General features: G+C 56.0%; 1 protein-coding gene across 3 annotated transcripts; it reads right to left on the bottom strand.

The window, feature by feature from the left end:
• Nucleotides 1–2,253: 2,253 nt before the first annotated feature.
• On the bottom strand, nucleotides 2,254–22,600 carry KLHL17 (kelch like family member 17). Of its 3 annotated transcripts, XM_051786312.1 has the most exons (12): nucleotides 16,555–17,054; nucleotides 12,542–12,795; nucleotides 12,020–12,141; nucleotides 11,354–11,575; nucleotides 10,313–10,429; nucleotides 9,721–9,934; nucleotides 9,483–9,627; nucleotides 8,877–9,044; nucleotides 8,478–8,566; nucleotides 7,483–7,556; nucleotides 6,476–6,657; nucleotides 2,254–5,940 (listed from the first exon to the last, which is right to left on the bottom strand). In XM_051786312.1, exons 1-12 carry the CDS (start codon nucleotides 16,722–16,724, stop codon nucleotides 5,712–5,714), a joined length of 1,986 nt encoding a protein of 661 aa, XP_051642272.1. In that variant the 5' UTR covers nucleotides 16,725–17,054; the 3' UTR covers nucleotides 2,254–5,711. The 3 variants fall into 3 exon arrangements, with proteins under 3 accessions (XP_051642272.1, XP_051642273.1, XP_051642274.1); XM_051786313.1 differs by lacking the exon at nucleotides 16,555–17,054 and adding an exon at nucleotides 22,338–22,600 and having other exon boundaries at nucleotides 9,483–9,934; XM_051786314.1 differs by lacking the exon at nucleotides 16,555–17,054 and adding an exon at nucleotides 21,504–21,686 and having other exon boundaries at nucleotides 9,483–9,934.
• Between the last annotated feature and the right edge of the window lie 525 nt (nucleotides 22,601–23,125).

Raw genomic sequence — 23,125 nt, 5'->3', positions numbered from 1 at the left:
AAGCACCTGAGTGGGGAACACACTTGTGACACACTTGTGACACTCTTGTGACAACCTGCTGGGGCAGAGAACCAGGAGGGATGCAGAGAAAGTGAAGGTGGGTGAGCTGAAGCTGGAAACAAGGCGTGTATTTTCACAGGAAAGGTTATTTCTCACCACAACAACTCCCAGGGTGTGTGGTGAGTCCCGGGTGATTTCTTCAACAGGGGATTTTTAAAACCAGGAGAGGGTGTTTTCTTAGAGAATCTGTTTGAATCAAACTGGGACTGGCTATTTCTGAGGTCTTACAGACACACTGGGTGTGTTAGGCTCTCTCTGTTTGCATCTTACCTTGCAGAAACAAAATCAACATATTCCCCAAAGAGGTGATTGCACAGAGAGAGCAGCTGATAACGGATATGCCATAAAATTTCTCCAAGGTTTCCCCATCTTTGACCTTTAAAAACAGCCTCCCTGTCCCCCTCCCCTTTCTGTCATATGATCCATTAACCCTTCATGGCCAAGCAAAGCAACAGGACACCCCTCCAGAGGGCCCCGATCAGAAATTCCCTAATTTTTATGGCAGGGTGCTTCTGTGAGCTCTGTTCTCTCTGCACAGCTGGGAAACGACTATCTGACAGCACAGCACCTCCTGGCAGAGATCAGAAATTACAGCAAACAGCACCAACTGTGTTTTACTCAGGAAAAGTGTGATTCCTCTTAAGGTCCGTGGCTAACACGGTCAGACTGTGACCAGAAACGTGCCGTTCCTCCAGCATGTTTGTTCTAAATAAAAACCTTACAGCTCAGAATAGTGACAGAACTACTGCAGGTCCTGCAAATACACCTCACTTTGCTCGCTGGGACACCAGTGACACCACCACAGATGGCAGGGCCAGGTGTGACCAGTGGCTGAGGACAGTCCCCTCTCTCTGCGTGCTGGGTGCACCAGCTCGAGGGCTCACTGGCTCTGCTTCCAGGAGAACCTGAACTTGGAGGGAAGCAGCCTCCAGACTTCAGGAAGGCTTTCGGAGCACGGCAGTTATTTATAGAAGCCCCAAGCAGAAGCAGGAGCCTAGAGAGCAGCAGGAAAGAGGACACGGGCAGGGCTCCAGCCGAGCCAGGCATTCCGACCGCGCGGCATCGCGGCTCGACCGCGATGGGAAAGTTCCCTCCTGGGCCCCAGGGGATGCTGCCAGGCAGTTCTCATTGCTCTTTTCACCCCCTGAACTCCCCACACCGTGAAATGGGCTCGGCATTCCCCCCGGGAAGCAGGGACTGGCAGCAGTTGGGAAGCAGAATGGGGCCGTCCAGCCCCTGGGCGAGCTGCGTGTGGCAGCTGGGGGTGCAGGAGGATGTCTCTCATCTGGTTTTCATTTCCACTGCAGGAAAAGCTGTCAACAGCACTGGGAGTCCTGGGGAGACCAAACTGGAATTTAATGGGCAGGGAGAGGTGTAAATCAGCCTGCCTCTGAAGCCTCTATGCCTTGAGTTGGGTTTTTCCCAGTGGTCTCCACAACCACCAGCATCTTGGCCCTGCTCTTTCTCTGGGATAGAGGGAATGTGTGCAGAGTGGTGGACACTCCCAGCACAACATCCTCTCTGGGAATACAAAGCCCCTTGTCCACAGGATAGCAGCCCCCCTGCCCAGGCATCCAGCACCATCAGCTGAGCCCAGGGCCAGGAGCTGGGGGAAGAGCTGCTCCTTTTAGCACAGAAGATCCTTCAAAACTGGTTTTGTTCCCTGTTGTCTCCTCTATTACATCCACATCAGCAGGGCCAGTCTGAAGTGGGCTCCAGAATGGGAGCCTGTCCCTGCTCTGTGCAAAATGCTGGACTGGTGACATCCAAACAGATGAGACCTCATAGAATCCTAGAACATCCTGAGCTGGAAGGGACCCACAAGGATAATTGACTCAACTCCTGGCCCTGCACAGACACCCCAACAATCCCACCCTGTCCCTCAGAGCATTGTCCAAATGCTCCTGGAGCTCTGGTACCCTTGGGGCTGTGCCCACTGCCCTGGGGGGCCTGTTCAGTGCCCAACCACTCTCTAGGGGAAGAACCTTTTCCTAATATCCAACCTAAACCTCCCTGACACATCTCATCAGTGGCTGCTCAGGCACAGATGCACGTGAGCCTTCCATGAGCATCCTCTGCCTGGGGATCCTTCCCCTCCTCTGCCCAGGGCAATGCAGAGAGCAGCTCCTGCCTCCCCAGGAGTGAGCCAGAGAAGTGAGAAGGAAGGAAGGATGCAAGAGGCAGGATCCAGTATTCAAGAAAATGTCTTTATTGTACATGTTGGCTTCTATTGCTTGTATCCCCTCCCCAATCCCATGTAGTGCAAAAAATTCCGAGAAACAGAGTTCCACATAAATAAGTCGGATAACTTACAGAGAAATCAAAGTGACGACGGTTTGACATGGATTGGACCAGGTCTGCCCAGCAGCAGGACCAAGGGAACCTCTGCACCCTCATCAGGGCAGGGGCTCCTGCCTGGCCTTGCTGCCTCCCTGCAGACCAACGCCGGGGTCCCTGGGCAGAACACATCAACACACACAGCCTGGGGCCCCCCTCCTCGGGGACACCCCTCCGCTGGGAAAAGCTCACATGGGAAATCACACAAATAAACGTTTTGGGTGAGACACCACGAACTAAGACTGGCAGAGAAGCCACACGCAGAGTTGACGGTTCTCCTCCCCTCAGACAGGGTACTATGCACAGACAGACAGACACAGACACACGCCCCCTCCGAGGTCTCCTCCTCCTCCTCCTCCTCCTCAGCAAGGGACGTGCAGCACCAGAAGCGATTCCACCCTGGCATCTCCCAGGGCAGATGCTGACACCTCGTGTCCACACAGTGTGGGTCGGGGTGCTCTGGACCCCCACAAGCTGCTGGGGAACTATTTTGCCCTTTCCTCCCTTCTCTCTCTTGCACAGGAAAGCAGTGAGCACCTGCATAGTTAGTGCAGCAGAGACACAAAAGGCTCCCTCCTCCCCAGGGTTCTGCTGAACAGGCTCAGTGGGATATTGCTCAGGACCCAACCAGGGGGGGACAGGAGTCACACTGCCCCTTTCCCTGATCCTCAGGAGGCAGGACAGCATCACACACCATTTTCAGTGTATGGAGGCCAAGGGCACATGGCAGAAAAATTCTCCTCAGCTGCTACATTTCTCGCTTCCCCTCTGGTTTTGCTCCCAAGGCAGCAGCCCCCCTTCATGCTACAGCAGCCACAGCTGGACCAGATGCTGAACCACTGCTATAACAACTCGTTCCTTGTTTGAAATCAGCCGTGTTTCCCCTCCAGCAGTTCCTCCCTGGCCCTGCAGTGCCCCTCTTTGCCGTGCCATGCTCCCTCCAGCAGCCTGGCTGGGCTTCGCTCTCCTTTTGCCATTCCTGACTCCTGCTGAGTTCTCAGCAGGATCTTGGAATGTCAGGCCAAGCCCAGCACCAGCACCTTCCACCTCTGACACGGCCATGGGGCCTTTGGGCTGATCCTCCTTCCAAGAGGACCCTGGAGCCAGGGTCACCTTGAGTCGATACGAGCCCAGCAGAAGAGTAAAATCCTGATGTTGGTTCTAGGAATGGGATGGAAAGGGTTGAACCTCGCTCAGGTGTGGGCACACGCACTAAACGGAGCAGACTTCACTGATTTCATTGGGTTTTTCGTACAAAGCAGATTCATCTGACCTTCTGAGGGCAGCCCACACGGACCAGGAGACAACCTGCACAGAGCCTGGACGTTCACAGACCCCTCTGCAGTACAGAGGAACAGGAGAGCTGCTGAGCTGGGATGGGCTGGGCAAGTGAGAGGGGGACAGAAAGCAAATTTAGAGTCTGTTCTAAAAGCCAAAAAGGCCTCCTCAGACTGAGAAGACCAGGCTGCCCCTTGGGGACTGGTTGGGGAGGGAAGCAGCTCAGGTTTTCAGAAGCTGCTGGTAATTTCAGGTGTCCAGCGTGAGGCACTGTGAGTGGGCTTGTAAAGCGTGTCAGTGGGCTTGCAAAACATGCAGGCACCAGTCCAGGAGAAATCAGACCGCAAAAAAAATTGTCTTAAGCTGGGGAGTCCCTGTTTCATTTCAAGCTCTCCTTTCACCCAACCTCCCCCTCAAAAAAAGGAGAAGAAATCTCGTCACTTGAAAATTCAGGCCAACAAATCCCCACCACGAGTGTAATCTGAACTCTGTGAATGAGAAACGAGAAGGAGCAGGGGGAAAAAGGGATAAAGGAATTAGTTCCAAACAGTTAGATTGTATTCCAGTGCTACATTTGAACACTATTGAGGTACCAGTGGTTGAGTCATTCCTCTGTAATGCAGAGAACACCTGATCTGTGCCTCAGTTCACGGCTCACACGCACAGCACACGCACTGAAAACACCACCCCAGAGGCTCCGTGGCACGGGTGGGTCTAGGATAGGTCTGTGACTTACAGCACTAATTTATTCAACCTTCAGTTAATTAAAGGGGTTGCTTAATTGCCAGGGAGTCGCTAATTGCAAATGGTCCCTTCCGTGCTGCTTTCGCTGCACATTTGGTATCTCACACATGCACACACCCCACACATCCATAGAGAACGTCTTCCAGGACACAGGCATCGTCTCCTCAACAAATGAGAAAAGTAATTGCATCCCTTCTGCTGCCTTAGAAGCAGATGGGATGGGGAGTACCAGGGTAGCGTAGAAAACAAAGGGATATGAAGTCATTAAAAACTAAAATATTAGCATTCAAATAAAAAAAGGCAAAAAATTAATACCCAAAAGAAGTAATGCCAGGCAATCCTCCTCATTTAGAAGGCTGGACTGTTCTTTTTAAAGAACTGATAGCTCTCCACAAACCCAGAATCTGCTTTGCAGAGAGGGGAACAGCAAACAGGCCGATCCTTTCCCAGTCTGAGCCAGGACCACGTGCAGAGAGCAGGCAGCCACTCAGTCCTTTGAGCATGGGACAGCAATGGCATGGATGCCAACAAGGTCACCCAACCCATTTGCCTGGCTTGGGACTTCCCAGAGCAATGGCCAGCTGGGATCTCGGGGGATGAGGTGGGGGCCAGCAGAGCATGGAAACACTGGAGGGTTCAGGATGCTACGTCCAGTCCTGCCTCCGAACCTCACCTCCTCCAGGCCCTGTCCCTTAGCTGGGATTCTTCTGTTTGTGTATTTTAAGGCATCAATGAGACACCATTGAGAACCATACAGTGGCCTCAGAGTCTTTAACAGTGCACGATAGGCTTGGTAAAGAGTTTGGCTACAGTGACATTCAGAGGAGCGGTGGTTGCACATTCGCCGCGTCCTTGGCAGGAGCGCTGCCCACCTCAGCCACCCCACAGGGCTCCTGGAAGCCTCCAAGGCTGGCTGTGCCCGTGTGTGGCACCGGCTGGATCCCGTGAATCCAAGAAGCAGCAATGGTTTAGAGTTTCCCCTCCCCAAAGGAGATATGAGCCCTTGGGGCGGGCGGTGGGATGAGTCTGAGCGGAGCGGAGAGCACCCGCCTCGTCGCCCTCCGACCGAGGGTGCTCGTCCAGGAAGCACGTTTCTAACTGCTGGGGTCGCGCTGATCCGATGGGCGCCCCAAGAGCGGGGACAGCTCCGGGGTTCACAGGAGTGCTGGGGCTGCAGGCACCAACCAGGACCTCCGCTCCCCTCCTACAGCGACCGGCTGCCCCTCGGGGCCGGCCTAGAGCCCTGCCAGGCACCCCTGTCCCCTTGAGGTAAGGTACGTCCTGATTCTTTGTCAAAGGCTCGTCGAAGACACCGAGAGGGTGGGCGAGGAGGGGGGAGGGAAGTTGAGGAGTTCCAGCACGGCCACCCCCACGCTGCTCCGGCGGGTGAACATGCAGGACGCTGCCACCCACTTGTTGGTGCGGGGGTTGTACTTCTCGATGGAGTTGAGGCTGGAGCTCCCGTCGTTGCCACCCACAGCGTACAGCCACCCATCCATGGCCACCAGGTCGTGGGTGCTCCTGCAACGACCACGCAGAGACCGCAGTGGGGTGAGGCTCTGGGGTGTAGGGGAGCTCAGCGCCTCGGGTAAACCGGCCCCGCAAAAGGAGTGCCCAGCCTGACAGTCACCCAGAGAAAATGAACTACTGGAGTTCAAGCAGAGTGCAGCACAGACTCTCAGGTCCTCCCCTTCACTCTGACACTCTCATGCCACTGGAGAACCGCCACCTCTAAATAACAAACTCTAGGAGCCCAAAATCCTCGGACTTGCAAGCCTTAAATCCTCCCACAGCCCAGCAACATCTCCGTGGCCTCAGCCAGCGGAACCACCCGGTTCTTTACAGCCACACAAACTGCTGAGAATAAATCCCTCTGCAGAACACCCCTGCTCTGCCCTCCTGGCACACACTCCAGCCCCTCTCAGCGCAGCAGGAGCATCAGCCAAACCCTGGGAGGGGGGCACGGGCTGTGTTTTACAGTTTGCAGTGCCAAGCGAGGCACGGCGAGGTGGGATCCCCAATCCTGCTGCCACCAGAGCGGGGCACGGCTCCTTACCTGCGGATGTTCATGGGTGCCACGCTCTCCCACGTGTTGGTTTTGGGGTTGTAGCGCTCCACAGAGTTAAGGCAGCTGGTGCCATCGTTGCCCCCAGCCACGTAGAGCATCCCCTCCAGCACGGCCACCCCCGCGCTGCTCCGGCGGCTCAGCATGTTGGCGATGGGTGTCCAGGTGTTGATCTGGGAACAGGCAATGGTTGTTCAACCAGACAGGTGTACAGGGCATTTTCCACCCATCCCTGGCCAAATCGGTCCTGTGGTATTAGTCCTGCTCTAACCACACAGCTCCTGGCATGACGGTCCTCCCCCCCCAAAAGGACTTCTGGGGGGAACCCACTTCTTTCCCTTCCACTCTGCCACAGTAAGAGCAGCACAGAAATCTCTGCTGAGTGGCTCAGGAAAGCGCTGTGGGAGCTGGCAGGAGTCCTGCCATCCCAGGGGCACAGAGATCCCTGTGCCAGGCCACCAGTCGTGTCACAGCTGCATCCAGCCTGGCCATGGGGGTTGAGCTGTATCTATTTCCAAGTATTGTATTTTGCAAGTACGACTGCACAGCTCACGAAAAACCTCCAGGACCTTCTCTCTTATTTTTTGCAGCAATCTCCCCTGCTCAAGCAGAGCTGTGAATCCTCAGGCCCAACTCATGTCCCCAGCTTGCCACACTCCCTGTTCACCACACTGGATGTGCACAGTGCAGGACCTCAGCTGGAAGCTGGAAACAGCTCAGGGCATGTACCAGGACTGTTCTTCCTACAGAACTCGAGCTGGCCTACAGGCAGCAGGGTAGAGAGTGTTCTGGTGGCTGAAATCTTGCAGTGGTATCTCAGAGCCTGCATGGATCAGCTGTGGCTCATTTTGCTCAGGATCACACCCCGGGTTCTCTGTCCCTGTGGAAGGGGCTGATACCCACTCCTTGTTACAGTCATGCACAGTGGCTTAAGTCCTTTCAGGCACCACAGAGGAGGGGAGAAGGAAAAAGTTTATAAAAATCTCTCTTGTATTTACCTGGGGCTCATATTTCTCTACCGTGGCTAAGTGGGATGAGCTGTCGTATCCCCCAACAGCATAGAGGTTGCCTTCTGCAAAGACAGTCACACAGGCACTGGAATTAGCTAAAGACATGGTCCCTGTCCCAACACAGGTCCCACAACACTACAGGTGCCACCCTATGGGTGCCCACACAGGTATGAGCTGAGCCTCCCGTGCCCCAGGCAGCCAAGCTCCTCTCAGCAGGGCTCCCCCAGCTCCCCTCCCCTTCCAGCATGGAGTGTTGTGAAATATTCATCAGGCAGTTTCTCTGCCACGCTCCAAGCTTCCCAGAGAACTCCTTTGCCTGCTGCTTCTTGACCTCCTCATTACAGGAGCTGCAAGTGCTCCCTGCTGGAGCAACGGGCTATTTTTAGTGGTGGAGGATGGAGCAGGGGAATGCCAGTATCGGCTGTGGCAGGCACAGTGTGAGCTGGTGATGGAGGGGAGGGAAGCTCTGAGTCAGCACTGAGAGCTGAAACCAGAGAACAGGGCAGGGGAGAGGCACGGGGACACTGGGACACCGTGTGGCAGTTCTTGGGAAGGTGGGAAGCATCCCCAGGGAGGCCCAGCACCTGCTTGGCTGAGAGTGGGACTTGGATCATCAGCAAAAGGACTGTCCTGCTTTCATACTGAAGGACTAACAAGGTTGTGCCTTCCTTTTCTAGGGACAGGGGATCATTCACAGCCAGCCCCTTGCTCCAGAGTAGAAGGGGCACAAAGGAACAAGTTGTGGGTCCCCTCAGGAGTTGCCTACAGAGTGTGATGAAACCCAGTTACTCAGGAGACTGAGGAGGAGGGCAGAGGCAGGCAGCATGTCAGGGCATGGCAGAGGGATGGCTGGGCCATCCGGACCCATAACGAAGGGAATCTGGGGAGAGGGGGCAGGAACTAGGACAGAACATCAAAAGGAACCACCAGGAATGCAAGAGAGCCAGCACAGAAGCCCGTGAGGTCCTCGTGCCATCACCCACCTAGAGTTGCCACCCGGACGTAGCGTCTCCTGGTGCTCATGGCAGCGATGGATGTCCAGGTGCCTGTCAGAGGGTCGTACCTCTCTGCGCTGCAGCAGGCAGGGACACAGGAACATAAGGTGTGACACTGGAAAAGCCCAGGTCAAAGCTCTTTGACACAGGCCCTCAGGGGCAGCTCCCAAGGAAGCTTGGGAATAGACAGGGAAAATAGGAGGGAAGAACTGACAAAGGCTGCGTCCTGTTGTGGCAGAGGGCTACAAAATGGTTTTTCCCCATTGGATTGCGACACATCTACCCTGGGGTCAGTCCATGGGTCAGGAGCAGGGCTCCCAGGCTCCCAGCACCAAGGATATTGCATGCACAAGCAGTGGAGGAGCCTGTAGCAATGCAATCCCCTACCTGTTCAGGCACGAGGCCCCATCGTACCCCCCAGCAGCATAGAGAAGCCCATGAAGTGCTGCTACACCCAGACAGCTCCTCCTGGTGCCCATGGACACCTCAGGTTGCCAGGAATTGGTGACAGGATCATAGGACTCCACTGTAGCCAAGTCAGAGGTCCCGTCGTAGCTGTTGGGAGAAAAAGGGAGAACAAGCTGCTCAGAGAAGCTGTGGCTGCCCCATCCCTGGAAGTGTCCAAGGCCAGGTTGGACAGGGCTTGGAGCAACCTGGGCTAGTGGAAGGTGTCCTTGCCCATGGCAGGGTGTTGGAACAAGATGACCTCAAAAGTTCCTTCCAACCCAAACCATTCTGTGATTCTGAGAGAAATGGGGGTGGAACCATGCCAGTCCAGGACACGGCCACCACCAAAACAAGAGCTGGTGAACTCACAGCTCCAAACCGCAGGGCAGGGAAGGGCTTTTCAGTTGCTACCCCACAGATCCTGGATGGTCCATCCAGAGGTGAGCTCCGGGAGGCTCTGCTGGCCACCCCTGCTCCTGGGGCAGCTCTGTGCTGCTCTCCCCACAGGCTCTGCTCACACCCCACCACCTCCCGTGCCCTCCTTACCCGCCCACAGCGTAGAGCTTGTTCCCAATGGCCGCGACGCCCACCCTGGCCCTGCGCGTCGACATGGAGGCCACCATGTGCCACCGGTCCGTCCGCGTGTCGTAGGCCTCACAGTCCCCGTGGATGGCAAACAGGCTCCCTCCACCTGGGAGGGAGGGCAAACAGAGCAAACCCGGCCCACAGGGCCCCGGGACAGGGTCGGGATGCGGGTGAGGGGGCTCCCTTCGCAGGGCCTTACCCACGGAGAAGAGCACCGTGCTGGCCCCCTCGCAGCGCCGCGGCCTCGTCCGGCTGTTGCTCAGGACGCCCCTCTGCTCCGGCATGAGGTGGTACTTGAGGGCTTCGATCAGCAGGTCCTTGCACTCCGAGTGGTGCCGCACCAGCAGCTCCGTGTCCACGTTGCTCATGAGGAAGTCCCGGCTCAGCAGGGGCAGTCGGACGCACTTCATGAGCTGCGAGGGGAGAGGAGGCCTTTGGATGGGGATGGGGCAAGGGGGAACAGGTTTAAACTAGAAGAGGAGAGATTTAGGTTGGATATTAGGGAGAAATTCTTCTCTGTGAGGGTGGTGAGGCTTTGGCACAGGTTGCCCAGAAAAGTTGCGGCTGCCCCATCCCTGGAAGTGTCCAAGGCCAGGTTGGAGCAACCTGGGCTAGTGGAAGGTGTCCATGGCCATGGCAGTGGGGTGGAATGAGAGGAGCTTTAAGGTCCCTTCCAATATGGACTGGAAATGGTATGATGGGACCTGCTGTCCCTCCAGCCATGTCCCCACCCAGCCCAGGCACTCAGAGCTGGTGGGTAGATCCAGGCCACCTTCCCAGCACACACTCACCCTGGGGACGTGCTGTCTCCTGCTGTCCACATCATGTTTGACCCAGCTGAGCACAGCCCGGTACACCTCCTCCTCCGATGGCACATTGAGGCTGTCACTAGAAATGAGGTCCAGCACCTGCAGAGCGGGGTAAAAGAGGCAGTGTTGGTTGGTATGGACAGGGAGGAGAGGAGACATTCACACCTCCAAGGAACTGCATTGCCAGAGGCAGAGCCCTGCCTCCTGTAGATGCTGGAGGTTGAAGGGTGCACAGCCCTGGGTCCCCCAAACCAGGAGGTGCAGCTGGTGTGGAGACAGCTCTGCCCTCAGTCATCATCCCCCAGCTCATCCCCCCCTTCTGTGGCTGAAGCTGCTGCAATTCCTGACACTTCCAATCAATGTCAGTGAGAGCAGGCAGACGACTCTGCTTGCACAGGCCCCTTCAATATTTCATGGGACAGACCTGCATGGCCTGGCTGGTTCCAGAGCACTCATTTCACTTGCCAAGGACTGTGGAGCCAGAGCAGGTGGAGATATGCACCTCCCCTCGCTGCCACGCACCCCCTGCCCCAAGAAGGGGTGAAAGGAGGTGTCTGGGTCCTGCTGAGGGGCCACACAGGGTCAGGTGGTGCAGAGCAAGGACCAGGAGTGCCTCCTGGCCAGGGCACAGCAGAGGAGCCAGGGGCCATCCTGGCACACGATGAACAGCAGGAAACATTAGCTGAGCTCTGAATTAAACATCACAGCTACGTGACCAGGGCAGGCAGGACTTATTCCTTGGACTGTGCGCTCAGAGCTCACATGGCAAGCACCAGTGACCAAAATTATCCTCTGTCCTACCCTCCCATTCTTAATTCCCATGGGATTAAGTTCTCTGACAGCAATCTTCCCACACATTGAACAGAGAGGATCAAAGCACAGAATCTGGGTATGTTCCCTTGCCAAACCCTGTCCCCTCAGTGCAGGTTCCTTGGGCTTTTGACACACAGGCTGTGCCTTCCAGGACAGAGCACGAGAAGCTTTGCTGCACCTACACCTTCACACTCCCGTCAGGGGCCTCACCTGTTTAAGAGGCAGCAGCATGAACTCCTCTGTCTTGGACACCTCCACGAAGTGTTGGAGGACGTACTTGTGAGCAGACTTGAGGAGGTCACTGCAGGAGTGGGTGTCAGCAAAGCCCCGGATCCCCAGGCAGTTGGATGGGTCGAGCTGGCTGAGCAGGAACTTGCAGCAAGCATCCCGCACACCATTGAGCTGAAGCAGGCTGGCAGCAGGAAGAAGTGTCTGGCAGTGGGAAAGAACGGGGGAAAAGAGAGTTTCCAGGGCAAGGAAACCATTTCCACCCTCGTCTCACTGCAAGCCACGAGCAGAACAGGTTTACTGAGCACCTTCAGGCACACAAGCGCAGGGAAGGACAGAGCATTCCTTGTTTCCAAGAGAACTAAGGTAAAGAACAGCTGAGAAGGACACCAGTAACACCCCACAGGGCCAGGAGAATGGCAGGTGCTCAGGAATAGACCTGGGCATTGCACAGTTCTTTGAGGAGCCATTCCCAGCCCCTCTGGGCACGGGGAAGCAGGTGAACTCCCTGACCACTGCTAGATCCAGCTGCCTTCACGGAAAAAACAGCTGGCAGTGCTGAGCAGAAGGAAAGAAGAGTCCCCAGGAGGCGAGTTTCGTACAGAACAGCTTTGTGGAAGGGAGGGATTCTGGGGGGGAAGCTCCTACCTGCACGTTCCCCTCTCCCACCACGATCTCGGCGGTGTAGGCGTATTGCACCAGCTGCTCCAGGGCCTGGGGGTCGATGTCATGCAGCGTCACGTGGGTCTGGCGGCTCTCACTCATCTCATCTGGGGCAACACAGACACAACAATGAGCAAAAATCCCTCAGCAGGACTTGTTTCCCCACAGAGAGTCTAACCAAGCCTCATCCACCTCCGCATCACAGCCCAGGAGGGTCTTCTGCCCCTCTCTTAGCAAGGAGTGCGCTCTAGGGAAGGGGGTCCATGTCTGCAGGAGGGGCATCAAGACACCTCTGCAGGGGTTATGGGCACAGAGGTTCAGGGTAGGGAGTCAAAGGAGGAATATTACTGCACTTCCTCACTGAAATGACACACCGGCACCACAATTCCATAGGGCAGGGCAGCGAGAACAGGGAGCAGGGCAGAATGCGGAGGGGTTGGCAGAGGGCAGAGGGTTTGGAGGGCAGGGAGAGCCTGTCCACGGGGGAAAGGAGGACTCTCTACTTGCTTGTGAACATGGCGTGGAAGTACGGGCTGCACGACGCCAGCACCACCTTGTGGGCCTTGATCTCCTTGGTGCCCACATGGAGCACGATGTCGCAGAGCAGCCCCCGCTGCCTCATGCGGTTCATGCACACGAAGGCATCGTGATAGTGGCGCTTGGAGTTGTGGGAGATGCTGTGCCCGTCGCGGTTGAGGAGCTGCACACCCCCTTCCATGGCTGCAGGACGGAGCTGGGGGGTTTTCCCCTTCTCACCGGCTCTGGCATGGGGGAAAAATAAAGTATTAGCCAGGCAGGAACAGCTCCAGCCCCAGACAACCCTCGGCACTGCTCAAAGATCCTGTGCAACAACAGCTGGAACCAGCCCCTGCCAGGGAAATGTTGTCCTGCTCATTTGGGTTCAAACTGAAAGAAGGAAATTCAGGTTTGAGATCAGGAAAAAATTCTTCCCCGTGAGGGGGTTGGAGCTCCAGGGATCCCCTTGCCTGTGTTAGAATTTCAGCAAGGAAGGAGAGAAAAGAGAAGGCTTCGGGTGACTCAATTGTGGCCATCCAGTACCCGAAGGGAACCTACAAGAAAGATGGAGAGGGACTTCTTCAAGAGCATGGAGTGACAGGAAAAGGGGGAATGACTTCACACTGAGAGAGGGCAGGGCTAGATGGGATACTGGGGAGAAATTCTGCCCTGTGAGGGTGGTGAGGCCCTGGCACAGGTTTCCCAGAGAAGCTGTGGCTACCCCATCCCTGGAAGTGCCCAAGGCCAGGTTGGACAGGGCTTGGAGCAACCTGGTCTAGTGGAAGGTGTCCCTGCCCATGGCAGGGGGTTGGAACTGGTTGATCTTTAAGTTCCCTTCCAGTCCAGGTTATTCTGTGATTCAATGACTCTATAAAAACAAAAAATTGCCTAATCAGGGAACAAGGGCATTTTATTTGTGCTGAGACGTTTCCTCCCCACGCTGTTTCCATCCAGGCTGCTCACGCTGTTTCCAAAGGCGTTTGACTGTCTCCGTGCCAGCATCACCCAAAAGGTGGGGGAGTGAGGAGGGAATGACTGAGCAGCAGGAGGAAGGAGGGGGGGAGGGAGCAGGAGAAAAAAGGCAGCTTGAATAGAAAATAAGGCCGTGTGCTGCACGCGTGCGCCTGCCCCCGCATCCCTGCGGAGAGAGAATCCCCTCAGCCTCCCCTCACACCTACACCCGCCGAACCGGGCCTAAAAATAGAAACCCACCGCTCTGTGCCTGCTCAGCCACGAATGCAGCCATCTATTCCTTTTTTTTTTTTTTTTTTTAAGTAGCAGTTGTATCACGTACTAGAGTCTGGGGGAGGAAAAAAGATGAATAAACATGTTTCCTGAGCGGAGAGGAGCCTGCGATGCCCTTTTCTATTTGCATCAGCCTCTGTGATACGAGATTCCTCATCTCGTTGTCAGCAGGGGAAGGCTCAGGGGCACACAACAAAGGCAGTGCCTGTTGATGCTTTCCAGTAGTGAGAGCAGGGTGCCACGGTGCCCTTGACAGGAAAGAAGGGCCTGTGAGGTAACTGGCCTCCTCCTACACCCCTGGGAAAGCTGCAGCATCCCCAGGATACCCTCTCTCTCCTAATTCACGTGTGGACATAAGAGATGCCCACACAAAGGAGGTTTATAGTTATTAACATCTCTGCCTGGGCTCCAGAGGTCCCTTCCCAGAGCAGGTTTAGGGCAGAGGGCAGACGGTGCTTCCCCACCTTTATTCCCATCCCTAGCTGCAAGCCCAAGGGTTTTCCTCACCTGCTTGAGCTGGTTTCTCTGTGTAACACACTGCTGAGCATACTCGTCCCCATCAGTATTTAAGTCATGTTCCAGCTCTAAAGCACTTGCCTCATCTCTCCTGGGTGCTGGGAGTGAGGAACGGGAGCTCCCAGCTCCTCAGCAGCAGGGGGACAACGCAGGACAGGGCAGAGGAGCTGGGAAAAGATGGGATTTCTTCTCCGTGTGCTCTGGGAGACTTGTGAGGGAAGGTTAGCCACCCTGCAGGAGCACAGAACTGGGCTCCAGCGGTCAGGGGAGGGACAGAGAGGGCACAGCAGGCTGAAGGTGGCTGCGGCCGACGCACTGGCACGGCAGGAATCAAACGCGATTCCAAAGAGTCGGAAGCGCTGGGCTCTCTTCCCAGCCCTGCCACTGAGTCACTGCATGACTCTGGGCAAGTACAAATGCAGGATGACAAGGGGTGACATTATCTTTCCTTGCTATGATTCTCGTGGCCAGGAGAGCAGCGATTGCTCAGTCCCCTCTCCAGGCACACCTCCCTGCTGTCACCGGCGAGGGGCCACCCTGAGCTATGTCCCCTCTGTGTCACCTGGTCTCTGATGCGACCAAGCAGGGAGCAGGGCTAGAGGGAGATGCCATCTCACTGCCATTGGGCTCCACGAGCATCCCCACAGCCAGGGGACAGTCCCACAGGCAGCCTGAACCAGCTCTGCTTGATGGCTTTTTGGCTACAGCCACACCACAGCCTCAGCAATCCAGCTCTGAAGAGCCACTCACCCACCCACCAGCCCCTCTGGGTCAGGGTCACCCTCCTGAAGCCCTGGCATGGGGCTGCTTGAAGGTTTGAAGTGGGTACGACGCCTTCAGTCCCGCTTCCCACTGTCCCCTCTGCTCCACAACAACTTGTTCCCAACAGAGCTCTTTTGCTTTAATGGATCGGAATATATAACCAGTGGGGAAAAAGGAAAGGAACAGAAAGGAACAGAAAGGAACAGAAAAGAACAGAAAAGAACAGAAAAGAACAGAAAAGAACAGAAAAGAACAGAAAAGAACAGAAAGGAACAGAAAGGAACAGAAAGGAACAGAAAGGAACAGAAAGGAACACCTCACTGCTGCTCATGCTGCTCCCAGTGCTGAACCCTCCACCTCGCTGGCAGCACTAAATATTCCTGATTTCCTTGTTAAAACTTCATTCCCAGGAAATGAAGGCCTACGAGCGCCACTAAGATGTAATTAATGGGGAACAGTGCCTGGACCACGGGAGACAGTGAAGCAGTGTCCCGAGCTCCAGAGGGGGAAAGGAAACACAAGCCCACTTTTGTGGAGCACACAGCAGCAGGAATGCACGTGTCACGCGTCGGCCGGAGCGGATGCGGTGCCTGACTTGTAATAACTCCGAGGTTATGGCAAAAAAAAAAGGGGGGGGAAAAAAATAAAAAGGAATAAAAAAGAAGGCGTTTGTTTGGCTTCCATGCGACAGAGCGTGGCCGTGCATAACAGCTCTGTTAATTAATGCAAATGATCCCTGCCCCCAAAGGGAGGCCTGTTCTCTCTGCACAAAAAAACCATATTTTGCTGGGAGTGAAAAGAAGTGTGCTGAACAATAAACAGGGAACAGAGTATCCCCCAGGGAGGAGTTCCGAGCCTGCCCTTTCCCCAGGAAGGCCCTGGAGAATGGCTTTTTTGTTGACAGCCTGGATGGGGATTTTGTGTCTGGCAGGCGAGTTGGGAGACCACGAGGACACATCCTGTGCAGCTGGTCAGATGTTGGGGATGAGGCTTTGCTGGGGATGAGAGGACATCCCCTACTCCAAGGCATGCCATGCCCTAAGGCCTGACACACAATCGTCCTTAAATCCATCACCTCCACGTGTGCCCTATCCCTGTGTTGATATCCCAGTAAGCCAGTTACAAAGCCCTGTTTTGTGTGCACATCATTCCATCTCCCACAGAACTGCTGCCATTGGACCTGTGGAAAAGCCATGGAGCCCCTGCTTGGCACTCACCTCGACCCCAGTGTGTCACAGCACTAACAGGGCAGCAGAGACCAGTTTCCCTTTCAGGGGAGTGGTCCCCCCCACCCCGTTCCTGGGCACTGGGGGTCCATTCCCTAGGCACAGAGTCCCTGTTTTTGCCTGCAGACCTCCTCTGGCTCAGCCCTAGGCAGGCAGGGGCTCCTGGCAGTGCTACTCTGTTGTGCCCAGCAGCTTCAGATCTCCACTCCCAGTGCTGGAGCCAAAGCAGTGCCCCCACAATAGCACAGAACTCACCCAGGGGTGGAGCAACAGCATGGATCCCTGGGGAAGGAGGGGACCACAGTGGAGTCACAAGCAGGAATCACTCCTTCCAAGTGCATCTCCATCTCCCCTGCACCAGAAATCAGAATTCCCCTTTTTAACCCCCTCTGAGAGGATTCACAGCCCTTTTTCCAGTCCAGCATTCCCCAAAGAACTGAAACGTGCAACACCACTCAAGGCAGGAGCAGACTGGGGCAGCCCAAGGGGGCACAGGCAAAGCCCTGCCCAGCTGTGGGGGTGGGCACAACTTCCCTCCTGGGAGAAGGGCTGGGAAGACACGATGTGCTCCTGTGTTCCTGCAGACTCTTCCTTCCCTTCCACAGCCAAGGGACACAAACAGCTGAGCTGGCAGTAACAACAGAGGCTGTTGTGCTGTGAGACCATTAACAGAGCTCGTGCCAGCATCCAGAGATGCAGCTGAGCTCACTGCACATTTCACCTTCCTTATGGCTTTGTGGAGACCCCAAATTTGGCTGAGCTGACCCTTTTGTGGAACCCTTCCATGGCTCTGAAGCCCACTAAGCAGAAGCTTTAAACTACCAGACAATTAGCAGCATTTTTGCATCAATAATCAGATGCCAGGGCTGTTTTCACAGACTACAGCAGATATACACTGCACTTACAGCTCAAGCCTGGATATCCCAAATTCTTCCTTCTTTCAGAGGGCCTGGAACTGCCTACTACAAAATATATTGCTTTCCTACCTTTCCTGCTCCCTTCCCCACAATAAACACCAGCAAAGAGGATTGGGAATCATCCAGTTGTATATGCCCAGGACTCAGATGCAAAGCAGGCTCTAAATCCAGGCAGTTGTCCCCACCAGGACATGTCACATTAGTGTCACTGACACAGATAGAAAAAACTGCTCACTACAATGCTTTGGGGTTCAGTCCCTCCTCAGCCCCTGTAAGGCTTTGCCTGGATCCAGGGAATTCAGGCAGACACTGACAGTGTGCAGCAGCTCACATTCAGCCTTTTTAATACAAGGTTCATTGCCTGTTCAGTCTAGAAGAGTCAGCAACTGGAAGGAAGCAGAGGGAGGAAGCTGGTTCAGGACAAGGGAGTGAGATGCTCTGAACTGCAGGTCCTGCAAGGGCTGATTTACAGCTGCACCTTGGACAGGGGTGAGGGCTGAAAACGCCGATGGGAAGTGTGACATAACGTGGCAAAGGGAGCTGTCATTCCTGGCACCAGCTCTGCCTTCAGGAGGGACACCAGAACTGGGAAGCTGGTGGTTTCAGCCCAGACTGAGGGCTTGGACACCTTGGAGCCCTCTGGCAGCTCCTGACGGAGCTGAGAACACACAAGTGGGGTGAGGAGCAAGGAGGAGCACACCCCCAGCCCCAAACACCTCTCCCCACCTCCTCTCCTCTCTGCTGTTCCCCCTGCCAGCCCTGTCAGCCCTTCCCCAAGCCCCCCCTGCTGCGGGTGGGAGCCGAGGCACTCGCTGCTCCTGCGGATCCATGGAATTAATCTGCTCTGAGCCAGCCTGAAGGCAGCACCGGGGCACCGCAGACAGCGCTGAGTCTGCAGGACTGAGAATCCCCAGCTCTCAGTAGGGTTTAGTGGTGTGGGGTTTTTTTTGTTTTTTTTTTTTTTTTTTTAATGAATTAGGCATAACTGACACGCACTGAATCCTCCTGTCTAGACATCTGCAGAGAAGTGACAAGCTGCCAGAGAGGATGTGGAGCCTCGGCAAAGGGGGTGGGGAGGACGGGGAAAAGCTGCACACAGTTGCCAGCTCTACAGCACAGAGACAGTGCTGGCTCCAGGCAAGAAGGGCATTCAGCACACTGACCTCGGCAGTGTCTTTCAGCAACTCACTGGGTTGTAATCAATCGGCCCCTGGTGCACACAGAAGGCTGGAGGTCTTTTCTAATTAAAGCCTCGCTCCCCAATACTCCTGGGGAGCTTTGTTTGGAAGCTCAGCTCAAAGTTGCTCTCAAGTCACCCCAGCTCACGCTCAGAAGTGCTTCAGCTGTGAGAGGAGGGAGCCTAAATGCACTGGGACATTCTCATACCTGAGAGAGATGAAGGGCATCCAGCCTGCTTGGTGCCCACCTGAGTACACGGCCTTCTCCCTCACTTCCCACAGGCAGCAGCTCTTCCTGCAGACATCTTCAAATCCAGCTTTCTCCTTCCTTATTTTGCTGCTCCAAGCAGGACTCCACGGTTGAGGGATTTAGAGGCATCTGAGCTAAGGCTTGGGTCATTTTCAAGTAATTGGCTGTGAGGGTCAGGACTCGAATAGGTTTGGGACTGCTGAACTCCCAGGTTAGGGAGGAACAAGAAATGGAAACAGATTCATGCCTTGAGATGCTCAGCAAAACGTGCAGTTCTGCAGCTGCACTGGGGTTACACTGGGGTTACAGTCCAGCCCAAAGTACACCAAGGCCTAAGTGAAATGAGCCCTTTGACTCTCTCAAGGACTGGAAATGTGGGTCGTGTCCTAATTCCCCCTTCCCAGTGTCCCCCAGCAGGCACGGGAGAGGAGCTACTGTCGCATCCAGAGCTATTTTTTGGCACCAGCAGTGCCAAACCTCCACACACAGGCATAAAGCAAGTCCCCTCTCCAGGCAGCAGGGATAATCACCAGCTTCAGCTGCACTGCCCAGCACTGTGGTATTCCTGCCATCCCTCTGCCCTTCCCTGTGACAGACATCTCTGTCCCCAGCTCGTTTTTCAGACAGGTAAACACAAGATGAGAGCACTCAGGTCGCTGGAGGCAGCCTGTATCCGAGCACCTCCATATTCCTGGCTCCTAGACTTGCCCAGGAGCTCCCTCTCTATCTGCAACATCCTTGGCCAGCAGCTGTTTAAAGAGGGATTGTGCCCTTTACCTGTCTGCTGTGCAAGATGATGGTGGCTCGAGAAGGTGGGGCAGTTCAGAGCAGGTCACTCATGCTCAGCAGTGCCCTGATGTCAGACAAAAGTGATGGATTTGGGGAGACCCAGCAGGAGACACCACCTGGCTCCTAAAGGGAAGGTTGACTCCATGACACGGGGCAGCGTGGCCTCGTGGCTCCAGAAGCAGGGAAAGGAGGAAAAAGCACCTGGATCTGCTGGCTGCAAACAAGCAGGCAGATCTTTTACAGATGGACAAGACACGGAATAATTCCGCTGGCAAGTGCTGCCAGGAGTGACTCTCCAGACCAGGAGGTCACCAGAGGAGGTCACCACCTGCATCCCGGCTCACCCCTTCCACAGGACCCACACCACGTTCCTGGAGGGTTTACAAAGCCTCCTGCCAGCCTCTGTTGTAGTGTGGGCTGGCAGCATGGACGTACCAGACCAGATCCACCTCTCCTCCTCTGAACCAGCTCTCAGCTTCACACTGTGGAGCAGTGGGAGCCTGTTTTCAAGCCAGAAAACAAGAGGATTCCCTCACATCTTCTGGCAGGCAACAGCACGGGCCACATACACGAAAACTGAGCTATGAAGAGCATGTGACATAATGGCCTTGAGCTCGCTGGTACAACTGGGGGCCTGCCAAGGCCCTGGGAATTTCAGCTGAAGGAGCTCGAATTCCTGCCCCTGAGGAGTCACATCCTTTAGAGAAGGTTTGCAGCCAGTTCCAGCAGGCCAGACAGAAAGGATGAAGCCTCTCAAGCCTCCCAAGCCCAGCTTGCCTAAGGGTTTGGAGGCAGGGCTCCAGCACCTGAGGAAATCCAGAAGCACTGGGACTTCAGTATTTTTTTAAGCTGCTGAGCCTGAAATGCAGCAAAACAAGCCCAGAACCGTCTCCCCAGCAGTTCTCCAGCCTTCAGAGCACTCCTGCCTTGATTTTCATGTGCCACTCCATCTACAGAGACCCGGACTAATGCTGAGGGAGCAAGGGCAGATGGCCACTGTCTTTTCTGGCAGAACAAAGACGCTCCACTGCCACCCCCACCAAGCTGACCTCAGTTGACAGGAAGCATCAGGGACCATCTCTGCTACCCAAGATGCTATGGAGCAACTCCATTTGGATCCTGGGCTATCAAGCCAAGAGAGCAGGTGCCTGTTATGCCTGCCAGCTCCTGGTGTGCTCTGAATTAGATGCTATTTGCTGTGATTCATTAATCAGTCAGTGCTCAGGAAGGAAACTCAGATCTCTACATCCAACATCTCTGAGTCTTACTCACTGCTATGCTGAATAAAGGATTTCCAGCAGATGTTCATGGGTTGGGAGAGAAACTTGGGGTGCAGAGGGAGGAGATTCCACAGAGATGTTTGTTTAGCTGTAGGGACCATAACCAAAAGGCCATTAGACTCTGAAGTGTTAGTGAGCCCCAAAACAGCAAACCTGTAACAGAGCAGCATCTCCTGGTGCAAAAGGCCAGACTGCTGGGATCAAAAGCACCCAAATATCCACATGTTGCTGAATCACTCCAGAACTAACCTCCCTCCTGGTGGTCTCCAGCAATGGAGGGACCCCCAAAACAGTGCTATGGCATAGCAAGCATTGAGGCCACAGGAGAGCTGTCTCCCTGTGCAGAGACCCCACCAAAGCAAGGCCACTGCTTCTGCAGTCTGAGTCTGGCACAAAGCCTGGTCGGTGGCCAGAGCAGAGACACACAGAGCAGGGACTGACACACAGAGCAGGGACTGACACACAGAGCAGGGACTGACACCCTTCCTTGCCATGGGGAAGCCGAGGTCACAGGGCTGTCACTCCCTGGAGAGGGAGGCATTTGCTCAGCCAGCAGTACCAAACCAGATGCCTGCCTGGCCTGCTGCTCCCAGGATCAGCTCCAGCAGCAGCAGCAGCGATGTTGTAGCTCAAGGAGAGCCCTCTGCCCTGACAGTCACTGCAGAGGCCACAAAAAAAGCTGTGTCCTACTTCCTCCCCCCCCTTCCCCACTCCCAAGTTTCCAGAAAACCCGAGGCAACATTTCTCCCTGTGTCCTTCAGCTCCCCCATCACCAACAAAACACTGATACCGGTGTGCTTCCACCCAGGGCACGGAACACCAAGGCCAGGCCAGACCCCTCTCTGCGGCTGCTCCCCGGGCTCCAGAGCTGCGGCTTTTCCCTTTACCAACGGGATCTCTCCAGGACTTGGCAGAGGACAGGGAAAGGAGGGCACGCTCAGCACAGGGATGCTGCCGGCCTCGGCCACGGGGATGCCACGGTGCAGAGGCTGGAGACGGCATCGGCTGTTCCAAACCTTTGGAAATGTTTTGGAAGCGGCACCGGTTGTACCAAACCTTTGGAAAAGGTTTCCCCCAGACCCCGAGAGCAAACTTGCCTTCCCAGGAGGGATGCGCAGGAGCAGCGGAGTGGGGGAGCTCCTCTCGGGGGTCCCCCCTGCTGCCTGTCCCCCCACCTCCCCCGGTAACCCCTCCGGTTTGCCCCACACCCCAAAACCCCTCCGGATGCCCCTCCTCCCGCGGGGTCCGGGTCCCCTGGCCCTGCCGGGGAGAGGGAGGGGAAGAGGGAGAGGAAAAGGGAGGAGAGAGAAAGGGAGAGGGAAAGGGAAAGGAAGAATAAAAGGGAGAAGGAAAGGAAGAGACAGAAGGAGAGGGAGAAGGAGAGGGAGGGAAAGAAGAAGAGGGAGAAGGAGAAGGAAAGGCAGAGGGAGAGGAAGAGAGAGCAGAGCAAGAGGGAGACGAGAAGGAAGAAGAAGAGTGAGAGAGGGAAGGAGAGGGAGAAGAAGGAAAGGGGGAGGGAGAGGAAAAAGGAGAGGGAGAAGGAGAGGAAGAGGAAGAAAGAGAGGGACAAGAAGAGGAGGAGGAAGAGGAGGTGGCGGCAGGGCCGTGCCTCGGCGGTACTCACGGCTCCGCTGCAGCCACGGCCCAGCCCGGGGGATGCTGCGGGGCGCCGCTACACCCGCACCGCTACCGCCGGCCCCGCGGCGGGGAGAGACGGGGCGGGCCGGGGGCGGGCAGGTGCGCGGCGGCAGCGGCGGCTCCTCCTCGAGCCGGGGCGGCCCCCGCGGCTGCGGCTTCCTCCGTCACCCGGAATAACCCCGCGGCACGGCCCGGCCCGGCCCGACCCCGCACGTGTGTCCGTGTCGGGTCCGGGGGTCCGGAGCGAGCGGCACCGGCCCCGCTGCGGCCCCGCGGACCGGGGGGCGAGGGGCGGGGCCACCAGCGGAGGGGCGGGGCTATGTGCGGGACGGGCGTGGTCTAGCTGGAAACGGGGCGTGGCTAGGCGTGAAGACCCCGCCCCTGTGGTTTGCGAGCCACGGGAGGGGGCGGGGTGAATGGTTGAGGGGCGTGGTCAGGTGGGGTGGGCGTGGCCTGGACGGGGAGTCATAAAATCCTTGAGTTTGGATAAAACCTCCAGAATCATCGAGTCCACCCTGTGCCCGATTATCACCGCCTTGTCCCCCAGCCACTCAGTGCCACGGCCAGGCCTTCCCTGGACACCTCCAGGGACAGGGACTCCACCACCTCCCTGGGCAGCTCCTGCCAATGCCTGACCACCCTTTCCATCAGGAAATTCCTCCTGATGTCCAACCCGACCCTCCCCTGGCACAGCTTGAGGCCGTTTCCTCTTGTCCTATCCTGTTCCCTGGGAGCAGAGCCCGACCCCTCCCGGCTCTCCCCTCCTGTCAGGGA

This window comes from Manacus candei, unplaced genomic scaffold (genome assembly GCF_025592945.1).
Source record: "Manacus candei isolate 608988 ecotype Guabito, Panama unplaced genomic scaffold, ASM2559294v1 h1tg000022l, whole genome shotgun sequence".
Lineage (NCBI taxonomy): Eukaryota > Metazoa > Chordata > Aves > Passeriformes > Pipridae > Manacus > Manacus candei.
This window is presented reverse-complemented; position numbering and strand designations above follow the sequence as displayed.